General features: G+C 39.9%; 2 protein-coding genes across 4 annotated transcripts; one reads left to right on the top strand and one right to left on the bottom strand.

Annotated features, from left to right (window-relative positions):
• Nucleotides 1–205: 205 nt before the first annotated feature.
• On the bottom strand, nucleotides 206–2,224 carry mia (MIA SH3 domain containing). Its single transcript, XM_004076373.5, has 4 exons — nucleotides 1,973–2,224; nucleotides 1,699–1,832; nucleotides 590–700; nucleotides 206–483 (listed from the first exon to the last, which is right to left on the bottom strand). The coding sequence occupies exons 1-4, from the start codon at nucleotides 2,088–2,090 to the stop codon at nucleotides 460–462; spliced, it is 387 nt and encodes a 128-aa protein (XP_004076421.1). The 5' UTR covers nucleotides 2,091–2,224; the 3' UTR covers nucleotides 206–459.
• Nucleotides 2,225–3,309: 1,085 nt separating this feature from the next.
• Nucleotides 3,310–11,047, top strand: bicdl2 (BICD family like cargo adaptor 2). Of its 3 annotated transcripts, none has more exons than XR_013647384.1 (9): nucleotides 3,310–3,652; nucleotides 4,401–4,616; nucleotides 4,741–4,857; nucleotides 5,779–5,925; nucleotides 7,478–7,624; nucleotides 7,806–7,880; nucleotides 8,282–8,364; nucleotides 9,385–10,105; nucleotides 10,186–11,047. XR_013647384.1 is itself a non-coding variant. In XM_011483518.4 (9 exons), the coding sequence occupies exons 1-9, from the start codon at nucleotides 3,413–3,415 to the stop codon at nucleotides 10,336–10,338; spliced, it is 1,293 nt and encodes a 430-aa protein (XP_011481820.1). In that variant the 5' UTR covers nucleotides 3,310–3,412; the 3' UTR covers nucleotides 10,339–11,047. The 3 variants fall into 3 exon arrangements, 2 of the variants coding, with proteins under 2 accessions (XP_011481820.1, XP_023818452.1); XM_011483518.4 differs by having other exon boundaries at nucleotides 9,991–10,105; XM_023962684.2 differs by lacking the exon at nucleotides 7,478–7,624 and having other exon boundaries at nucleotides 9,991–10,105.
• The last annotated feature ends 263 nt before the right edge of the window (nucleotides 11,048–11,310 follow it).

The following is an 11,310-nucleotide window of genomic DNA, read 5'->3' as shown; positions in this document are numbered from 1 at the left end:
AGGGTACTGCCCCAGTGACAAGCCATTGTACCTCTAAAGGTACAAATTTTGCACATTTTTTCTGACAGTGTATCTGCATCCTCTTGGGGTTTGCAAAGGTGAAGCTCAGCTCCCAGACACAGGCGTGCCAGCTTGTAGTTTAGGACTTTAGTTCTGTATGCCTTATGTTGCTAATTTGCAACGTACCATTTAATGCAGGACTCCATTTATCGGTAATTTCGAATGTGAAAACTGAAGATATTTTATTATATAATTAGAAATAAAATCAGGCATGAAAGGGTTAAAATTATACCTCCAGTTTAGGAAGCAATCATAGTTTTTATTATCTTATTATTATTATCATATTGTTTTTTTTAAGTCTGCCTGATTGTGTCACCAAGAATTCTATAAATGTTGTCATTTTTACAGTACGAAAAAACGGTGTTGCAGGTGCAGTTATCCTTTGCAGTAAATGCTTCATCAGTCGCAGTAAAAGTCCCACTTCTGAAAAAAAAAAAACAAGAACACAAAAGTAAAAAGGTGTTCACTATAAATCTTTTGTGTGAACATGTGTGCTTTTGGAGAATTGTGCGTGTGTTTTTTCACCTACAGTAGTTTTAACTTCAGTGTTGGCGGGCATCAGAGGCTGCAGCTCCTCCACCACGCTGCTGGGAAAGTGACCGATGCGAGCTTCCTGTTCCCCGTAATAAGAGCCTTGCACCTGAAAGGGAAGGATGCAAAAGACTTAAGATTGCTTGACTTAACCAGCCCTGTGCGGGAAAATGGCCTGATCATTTTACAGGCTTTGTTCTTGTAATGATCAAAACGATAACTTTGTTTAGTTTGTGGAGTTTGGTACTTCACAGAAGGCTTAAGGAGGAAATTTAATACTACTTATCATCTATAAGGATAAAATATGATTTGTGCAAACAAAATAAGACTCAAGATATTTATAGTGTACATGGAACACTAGGCCTTGGGACGGACTGGCAGCCTGTTCAGGGTGCACCGTGCCGTCACCCAACAGTAACCCTGAAATATAACATAGATGGATATGGATTACTGAAAGTTACAAAAACTTAACATTTACATGAAAAGAATTATTTTATTCACGAGAGCTCTCTAAATTTTTCAAAATAAAATATTAATTTCTAAACGAAAGATGCACAGGGACAAAAAAAAAATACTGTAACTTAAATAAATTAAAAGAAAAGCTGAAAATCTTCAGGCTGAGTTAGAACTAAATAAGATGATGTTTATTTAGGCACTTAAATATTTTTAGCTCACTAGAAAACATGATGTCACAAGCTAATAAAACCCTTCTCTGTTTTCCACAAGCTCCTTTTTGGCTTTCCACCAAGAGGCGTGTCTTTTCTCCTGTCGCCGTGCTAAATGGAAGCTATTTATCTTTGATTGAACATCACCATGTGTTTATATCGTAAGATCACATTTTTGGTAATAGATAAATAAACTTGGACTTTGATTCACTTCTGATGTACTTTGGACACAATAAGCATAGATATAATACTGAAAAAATAGGCAACCCTTCAAATGAGAACGTTTTAATTACATATGCTCACCAGCAAAAAACTAAAAGCTCATTTGGATTCACATCTACAAATGTTTGAAAACTTGTAGAAACAGCTCAGATTTTTCCTTAAGAAATGCATTTATGTCTGACGTCAATGCCTCAAAAAGGTTTTGTTTGTTTGTACTTACACTGCCAGCCCAGAAAAGGTTGCCTCTGTCTTTTAACATGGAATAGACGTAAACAAGCTGTCCCTGTCGGATGGGGATAAACCTGCAGTCTGCAGGGTAGTAGTCCTGCGTTGCTCGGGCAATCAAAATGGGATCTGAATAGGATAATAATTTTCATTATTCATCATATGCACAGAAAATTCTGTTTTAAGGCATTTGAAAAAAAATAAAGAAGAATTGTCTGATCTGTTGCTTCACCAAGCCGGGCTGAAAATAAGAAAGTGTTGCTACTCACGGCTGCATTCAGAGTCAGCACAGAGTTTCTTGTTGGAAAGTTTAGACATCTGCCTTCCAGCTTCACAGATTACCAACAAAAGCCACAAGAAAAGTGAAATGTTGAGTCTACAGGCCATTTCGGGGGCACAGGATTTGCCTGACAGCAAAAGAAAGCTTTTGATCCTTTTTAGGAAGGTCCTCCTTCTCTGCCCTCAGTCTGTGTGGAAACTTTCAGAGGGAGCTGAAGCTGCAGCGGCTGCCCTCTGTCCCTGCCCCCTCACTCATAAAGACACAGAGCTCCATTGAAACCCTGCGAACAGGTAAACAGGAACGAGGAAGAGGAGGGGGCAGGTTAAAGGCAGACAGAGCTGAGTCTGTCTGCTCGGGTCTTCCTCTCTCTGTAGGAGCAGTGAGGTGCTCATTGCTGTGGACCCATCAGGTTCAGTGTTTGGCCACAGCAGGTGTCTGGGCAACTCCTCCTCTGTTCACATCACCTATCCTCTTCCTGTTTCTCAGGTGGAGGCGGGATCACACGCCGGATTTACATGTTAGTCTTCACAGCCAAGGAAACCAGCTAGGCCTCTATCGCACAAACACCTCCCACACACACTAATACACAAACACACACTTGACAAACAGGAAGGCTGTACCTGTTGGCCTCACTTAGTTGGGAACTCTCAGGTAAGAAAGATACTATTCTTCATCCAGTAGCTTGTAGCTTGTGTTCTGCCAAGAAAAAAGATGTAACTTGTCTTTTAGATGCTCATCAAGAAGATGAGGTCATTTTAAGGATATTTTCAGATATTAAGTTACTTAGATGACATCAAATATATGATAGATCACAAAATGGCAGCTGTTTTAGTGACTGAAACTCATAATTATCTGTCTTTTTTCGGACAAAAAACTTCATTTGAGGTCTGGGAATGCAGAGCCTTTTCATGACGTCAACTTTACCTACTTTGCAGGAAGTGACGGTGGTGAAAGACAAAACAAAACGAAAATTCACAGACTTTTCCAGGAACTTTGAAGATTTAGTTTTGTTAAAAAGAATTCCACATTGCCTGCGGAATTTAGGGAGGGGAACGGAACAATGAGGAGACGGGAGCTGGTATTTCGGTCCGAGAAACCAAAGGCCTGCCAGACAAAGCCTCTGCATAGGCGTATTTAGATTGGATTACTTTTGAAAGAACTCTTCTTTAAAAGTTTTGTGGATCACTTGCAGTACATTGTGTTCCACAGACTCACCTGTGCAGAGGAGAAGATCTGAGCTTCAGGAACATCAGAGGTTGCGCTCTCCTGCCTGGAATAATATGGAATACAAAGAGTGACTATTGACCACAACATCAAACCATCAAAGCTGACAACACTTTTCAGTTTCTTGTTGAAGAAAAGGACATCTTTATCCATCAAACATCTGTTTGACAGAACCAGGGGTGATGTTTCCAGCCTGATTACAACGATGTTCCCCCTGAGGAAGACCAGCCTTCCTTCACCCACCATGGAGGACTCGTTCTTCCCTCTGTCCTCAGCTTCTCCGGTGTCCCTGTCCTATGCTATCCCTTCATCCTCACCGGAGAATGTTGACAGTGGAGGAGGGATGGAGACGGATCTGATCCTGGCTGCAGAGCTGGGTCAGGCCTTGCTGGAAAAGAACGAGGAGCTGGCAGCATCTCTGGAGCAGAGGGAGAGGGACTTGGAGGTGAGGATAAGGCAAGTTCTGCCTTCAACATCACGGGAAAGGGATGCCAAGCCTTCTAAAAACTACTTTTGCAAACCTAAAAGGAAAACAAACCTAAAGATACATGTTAATTTCTTTTCCTATACCATCTGTTATTTTTTTCAAAACAAAGAGGAAGACATCCACTTTATGTCCCACAGCAGTCCTGGACTGTTTACCTCTGCCACATGTTAAAAACTCACCAAAATTTGCATGCACCAAGTACCCAGTGAAAATTAGATTCTAACATGTAACAATTTTTTAGGCTAATGCCGGTCTTCTGCTAAACCAAACTAAATACTTTAAGAGACTAAACATACTTAGACAACAAATTGACAGAAATTTAATCACTTAGTCTAAAAAACAAAATTTAACTGTAGCCCAGAACCTGAAACCAAACACTTAGACATGAGAAAACAGTACTATGTGAGGCAAGACCATTTATGTCATGGGTGACACCCTTTCCATGTCCTGGATTACAAAAACATTATGTTAAGCTTTTATGAAAACAGGAAATCACCAGCTGGTTTTCCATTTATCTTGATTTAATGAGCTTGTTTGGGCTGCAGATCATCGTAAAGCTATTTCAGAATGACACATCTTTTATAGCTTTGTTGAAAATGCTCTGGATTTTCCCAAAATTCAATTTGAAATTCGCTTTGAGAATGTCAAAGGTGAAATTCAGCTTTACCAGTTTGTTCAAACCATTAATGGGGCGGTAACGTCTCAGGCTTTACAGCAGGAGAAGCACGTTCTGCAGAGGAAGCTGGAGATGAGGGGGCTGGAGTCCGGGCAGAGGGAGGCGGAGCTGATGACTGACCTCGCCACGGTTAGAGCAGAGCTGAAGAAATACCTGAATGAAGGGCGTGAGCGGCGGAAAGATGAAACTGAGCAGATGACTCAGCTAGCCAGCCATAACCAGAGACTGGTGGAGCAGCTGGCAGAGGTGAGCTCATTCCGTCAGAGAACAGCTAAAAATGTTCCATCTGTGGGCTGAGTCACATCACAATCACTCCGGTAAAAAACAATGCAGGCAAACGGGTTTGACAGCTTCCCATGTTACTCTGCAGGCTGTCACCCTGGAACACTCCTTGAGGACTGAGCTGCGCTGTCTGAGAGAGGAGATGGAGGAGTCCTCTTTCAGCCGCAACATCAGCCTCACACAGCTAAAGAACTGGCAGGCAGAGGTAATCTGTTTTCACAAACTAACAACAAAGTCAGGCTTTTATTTTTGGCTGACAAATGCAACAAAAAAAAATAAACTCTTACAGATCATACAAATGTTAAAAGGTGAACAAAGTTTTTACACTGATGGATACCTATAAAAAACAACGGTTTCAGATGTGAAAATTGAGTTTAAGCCAATTAAGCTTTTTTTGTAGTCGCATAGTGGAACAAAGCGTTTTCTGATCAAATTTCAATCTGCAGAAACTTTGCTCAAAATAATAAAAAGAAACAAACTATAGAACTTTTAGACAAACATTGTAAGTGTACACTAAAACACATTTTTTGTCAGATATCAACTGTACTTTTATAAAATATAACAAAAGTAACAAAAATGGCCAGCAAAATTTAAGTTAAATACCCATACTTTGATGAAATTCGTGTTTCTGGCGTTTTTAACATATTCTTGTGGTATTTTTCTGGTGATGGAGCACAGATATAAAGAAAATGAACATTAAGATTGCCTTTCTGAGTATTTCCTCATTCAAGTTGTTGTGGATCATGGGCAGATCAAAAAATGCGGTTTGAAAAAATTGTATTTGTTATGTAGAAAATACATTGGGCGGGTCACAGGAGAAAGGGGTGTGACGGGCAGTAAGCTAGTGGGAGAATATGTAAACAGATAGCTCTTAGTGATGGGCGACTTGAAGGGGGAATTGGGGTGGCTCAGCTCTGCGTAAATGGTCCCACCCAAAACAAGCTCTGCAGAAACTATGTCTTAGAAAATGACAGGTTTTAATTGACTAAAAACAGCATGATCATGATTAAAAGTCCACTGCCAACGCTTTTACAATAAATCAAAAGATTATTGAAGTGGAACTTTAAGATTGTATTTGTTTTCCAAAGTCGGTGAATGTTGATGAATTTGGGTTGTGGTGACACAGAACAGGGTCTTGAAGGAGCGGCTGGCACACATGGAGGCGCAGCTGAAGAATTGGCAGGAGGACAGCCAGAGGCTGCGCTCAGAGAGGGATGGACTGAAGGAGACAGTGCTGGAGCTGCAGAGCAGACTGAGTGAGAAGGAGGCCGAGGTCAGGTGGTCCACTGTGAACAGCGTCTCACATAGAGCATCCATTATAACTAACTAACAGAAGCTTCCACTTAAACTAGTGGAAGGCCTATAACATGGGTTAGCAACCTGATGCTCTGGAGCCACATGTAGCGCTTTTACCGCTCCACTGTGGCTCTGGATAAAGAAAAATATAGTCATTTTAGAAAGTAACTGTTATCAGTTTTTAGCATTAATTTCATTTTAATTAACCAGGTTTATGAATGTATGGCTGAACTATGAGTAATGTTTTTTACACCACTGCTGACATTACACTCAGACGAGAGCCTCAATGTGAACAACTATTGAATGCACAAATTTCTTATACATTGGTAAAATGTGGTCTTATGGAAATTTTTGTTTTAATTAAAAAAAAGGCTATACTACATAATTTTTCTGATAGTTCATAGACCAATGACGTTCCATTTATAATCAGGTTAACAGCAAGGAAAATGATGATGGCACATCAAGGTAGACTTGGGGCATAACAATAGAATTATTGTGGATGTGTTTTGTTTAAAGTTTGTGTGCATTTGCTGCAGCAGCATACTTGTGTTACTAATTTTAAAAGGAATGAATATAAGTCTTTGTCAAAATTTTAAAAAAGGATTTCACATGTAAAAAAAAACATATTTCCTCCTTTTGTTTCTGTTTTTGTTCATGTAAAAACACAACTTTATAGTAGTAACAGTAGCAAATATTTATTTATATTTGCGGCTCTTACTGGGTTTTGGTTGGAGAGAAATCAGCCCAAATGACTTTTAATGTTGAAGGTTGCAGACCTGTGGTCTTAACATACAGAGCTCTGAAGTTGTTAGATCACAGAACCATCACTGTAATATTAAAAAATAAAATCTTAAAACCTGATCAATTTCAAGGTTTTTAAGATGGTTTTGAAATGTCTAAAAATGAATTAAACTCTTTAGTAAACTTGTGTCGAAATTGCAGAGCTGCAGCAGATCCACCTTTACTGGTATCCCTTTTGCAAGACTTTTGCACTCTTTGTAAAAGGAGCCATGTTTGAATCTGCTTGTATGAAGGTATTAATGTTCCAAAATGGACGCACTTGTAAATTTGATGTGATAACTTGTAAAATCAAATGTGAGAACTTATTATATATGCTTCCCACTAATATAAAGTCTGAAACCTGGTTTAGCATTTTTGATTTAACAAACCAAATCCTGGTTGTGGCTGCAGCAGCATGTTATAACATGTTGACTCGCTCTGTGACTTCTTTGTTTTTCTTATTCAATTTTTGGGTCTTAAACTCTTTTCTGTACACATTTTAACATGACTTTTTTTAATCTTTCACCCATGGTTTTATTTATTAAATCTTTTTTTGGGCCAAATTCGGGTCAAATTCTGCTAAATTAGCTGTGGCTAAAAGCATCATGGCATGATTATGGCAGTGCTGTTTTACAGTTTTCTGTGTTTCAGAAAACTAAACAGAAAACCAAATAGGGGAAAAAAGCTGCTCAGAGTGTTTGCATGCAATCACCTCTCACAGTGTTCGTGTGTGTTGTGTGGGTCCCTAGATAGAGCAGGAGCATGGGGTGGTGTTTGAATTGCGCACCTTGAATCGATCGCTGCAAGAAAAAGCTCTGAACCTGGGAGAGGACAGCGTTCTGGACAGCGCACACACACAACCTTTGTCTCTGCTCAGTGAAATTCAGCAGTCACAGGTACTCAAAAAAACACCCCCTCGCCCACCTGAGTTACGAACCACCTCTTGGGTACTAACTGGTGTCCTCAACCTAAAAACGTTAGCAGTGATGACCTAATTCACCAGATTGGGTGTTTTTGTGTGTCCTGTCTGAAATCACAAAGTCATTTGTTTGGTTTTGGTTTTCTCTTGATGATCAGGCAAAAGACGCACTGCTGGCTCACTCCACTGTCCTGCAAGCAAGGGATGAAGAAATACAAGCACTAAAAGAGAAGGTCAGTTCTTCTGTGTACACACATTTGAGTTCAACCCCTTTTCACCACAACACCATGCTTTCATTTGGTATGGACTGGAAAAAGCCTCTAAAATTCTGCCACTAGGGAGCATTGATAAATACTGAAACTTAAATCGAGTATAATCACATTTTGTTCAGATTTTTTGTAAAATTTTAAATCTGTTGTCAGATTTGCTTTTATAACTATAGGTCAAATAAAAAATGCATTGAAACTATTTCTTATCTTTAGATGAAAAGATTGATTGAACAAAAATGGACAGAATTTACTTTGATTTTTTACTTTAATTGTAAATTTTCTGTGCTCTAAGAAAGAATTTTCCTTTAATTAGTTCTATAAAAGTAAAGCGATGTCAACCCAACTGAAGATCTTGCATTTTCTAGGTCCAGTCTCAACTAGAGGAACTTGAGAGTTTGAGGGACGAGCTCAAGTCTTCCCAAGGCGGCCCTGAGAAGCCAAGTTACAGGTGAACGTTTTATTATAAACTAAAATAGAACCAAAATGTTGATTTCTTTTATTAATTTCTTTCAAAATGCACAGCTTAGGTATTTTATATAAATTATTGGTTTTGAAAGTTTGACTTTCATCAGATTTTGAGGATTGTATTGTACAATTATCAAACGACCAAAATCCTTTTTTAATTTAAATTTTGTGAATAGTTTGACACAGACTCAAATTGTCAATCCAGATTCTATAATTGCAAATGAAAAGGCCTTTTGATGATTTAACATACTGCAAAAGACCATTCCTGAAGAAGCTGGTTGTTGACAGAGTGCTGCATTCAAGTACATCCGTTTAAATGTAAATGGAAGGAAAGTTGTGGTTGAAAACAGTTCACATCAATTAAAAACAACTACAGGTTATGAGAGGATTTTTTAAAGTAAGAATTTAAGGTGGATTCACATAGAGTGGATGGCTGATGAAGATGTCAAGACATGGGATATCCTTTGAATCAAGTCACTTTAAAACCATTGAAAACATCAGACACATTTTTCCAAGAAAAACTTCACTTTTGCTTAAGTCTTTTAAACAGAGTAACTCTTGTGCTATCCTATGGGGTCAAGATGACCATTGATGTGTTCTCCCTACCATGACAAAGGTGAAGAGGATTTCGTGTAATCCATGGACACCAGTGAAGATCACAAATCATTGAAGAAAGTCTAGTGGGTCTAGATGACCCAACTCCAATGTTAAAGTGCCTAGGATAGCACAAGGGTTAAAGTGCATTTCATTTACAGTCCTAAAATCTAGATGAAGACAGGAAAGACACAAAATCCAAGTTTCTAGTGTGAAGTTAACCCCTTGTCAGCTCCTGTTTTTGTTCTGTTGTGCTTTATAAAGTCCAAAGACAGTGTAACCATCCACTTGGCCATTTTAGCTTCCCTCTGCTGACCAGCTTCATTGAGGACACCTGCCCAGACTGTAAAAATACTAATCCCTAGTTTGAGGATCATTTATTTGAACTCACTTTGTCTAAACCTCACAGGAATCATGGGGTACATTCAGACACCAGACCCAACACAAACTGGGGGCCTCCGTGCAATGCCTCATTGCTGCAGTACTTTTACAAAGGGAGTATCATCCAATGCCAAGTCCACCCACCCATCTTCTGAAACTGCAGAATGTCTTTTGGGTCACAGGGTTGCTGGAGCCCATCCTAGCTGCTGTTGGGATGGAGGCGGGGGACACCCTGGACAGGATGACAATCTGTTGCAGGGATACACAAACTCCTACATGCACACCTATGGACAATTTAGAATCCTTCATTAACTTATGAAGCATGTTATAGGGATTGTGGGAGGAAGCTGAGAAAACCCATACATGCACAGGGAGAACATGCAAACTCCACACAGAAGAAACCCAGCTGGGATTTGAACCACGACCTGCAGCCCCCAATGCCAAGTGCCTAATATTTTTTGTGCTTTTTATTAGTCCAATTTTCAAAAGCTGTTTTTCTTGGTCTTTTTCCTGAGATTTTCAAATTGAGTATCCATTAGCTTCAATTTTGAAATGAAAATTAACATTTTATTTCACTGCATGGAAGATATTCTAATTCACTGAATTCATTTCTAATTTTGCCTTGATCTTTTAGATCCCTCGAAAGTGACTTGGCCACGGTGCGCCAAGAAAAAGAAACATTGACTCAGCAGCTTCTCAACACTATCAAACAAAAGGTGACGCTGTCTCAAGAGCTAGAGGCCTGGCAGGTGGGTGCACAGTATCCAGATCTCCCAGTGGTTCTTCTAAACCGCCCTGATCCTCCTGCTTTCCTCCGGCCTCTCCCCAGGAGGACATGCGGCAGGTGATCAGTCAGCAGGTGGCGCAGCATGATGAGCCCCGGCAGGAAAGAAATGGCTCCTTTGGACTCCAGAGGAGTAAATCCCTGCGGTTGAAAAAAGACACGGGGAAAAACTTCTTTTCTTTCTTCAAAGACATTTAACAAGACAGGAGGAGGAGCAGTTTCTCCTCCGCTGTTGGGATCAGCAGCTGGACACCACAGCCTGATGTCAGCATCAGCAGCGTTGGATTATATATTCACATGAATATACATGTTCAGAATATTTAAATGGTCACAGACTTTACATCAAAGATGTGGTGTTTTTACAGCCGTAAAGCTGAGGAGGACGTCCAGCTGCAGACGGTGCAACGCTCTTGTTAACTTTTACCCGCCCCTCTGTGGCAGAATATCACGAGCTGGACTGAAACTTTCTGCTTTCATCAGGCCGAACATGTTAGCTGGACAATCTTATTTATTCAGTTATTGTTAACAAAGAGGTCAAAGACCAGTAAGACACAGGTTGTGTCCAAATTCCCTCACTACTTAGTGGACTATGTATTTAGGCCGTTCGACATTTTGTCAGTGTCTAAATCTTCAGTTCCAAAATTCAGCTTCCTGGAAGTCTCTGTGAAAAACTAGTGTGCACTGAGCATTCAATGAGCAAAAAAAAGGGGAAATGTTTCAATTCATTTCAATCCTGCTCTCTTTGGCCTCTTCACAATAGTGTTGTAACTTGTTGTACTGTAACCTTTGAGACGGTTGACTGTATATGAGAACTGGATGGAGTCAGTGTGACGTCATCCAAAAAAAATAGCTTAGTTCCAGCTCCAACCACATTATGAATGAATGAATGAATAAATGAATGAATGAATAGCTTTTATTGTCACATGTACAGCTTTTACACTGACATACGAGATGTGTGCAACCCGAACAAGATCAGACATACAACAAATACACACATACAGTTCAGAGTTGACTGAGGCTGCTGCTTCGTGTGATGCGTGCCTTGAGGGATGTAGCGTGCAGATGGTCCACGATGGGGCGGGGGGGGGGGGGGGGGGATTGGTGACAAAAAAAAGTTGTATCTCTACACTGCGTACAATGTGTAGATACAAGAAAAAAACTACACCGTTT

Source organism: Oryzias latipes, chromosome 14 (assembly GCF_053564925.1).
Source record: "Oryzias latipes strain Hd-rR chromosome 14, Olatipes_Hd-rR_3.1".
Lineage (NCBI taxonomy): Eukaryota > Metazoa > Chordata > Actinopteri > Beloniformes > Adrianichthyidae > Oryzias > Oryzias latipes.
The sequence above is the reverse complement of the archived record's forward strand: the minus strand, read 5'-3'. Positions and strand labels throughout refer to the sequence as shown.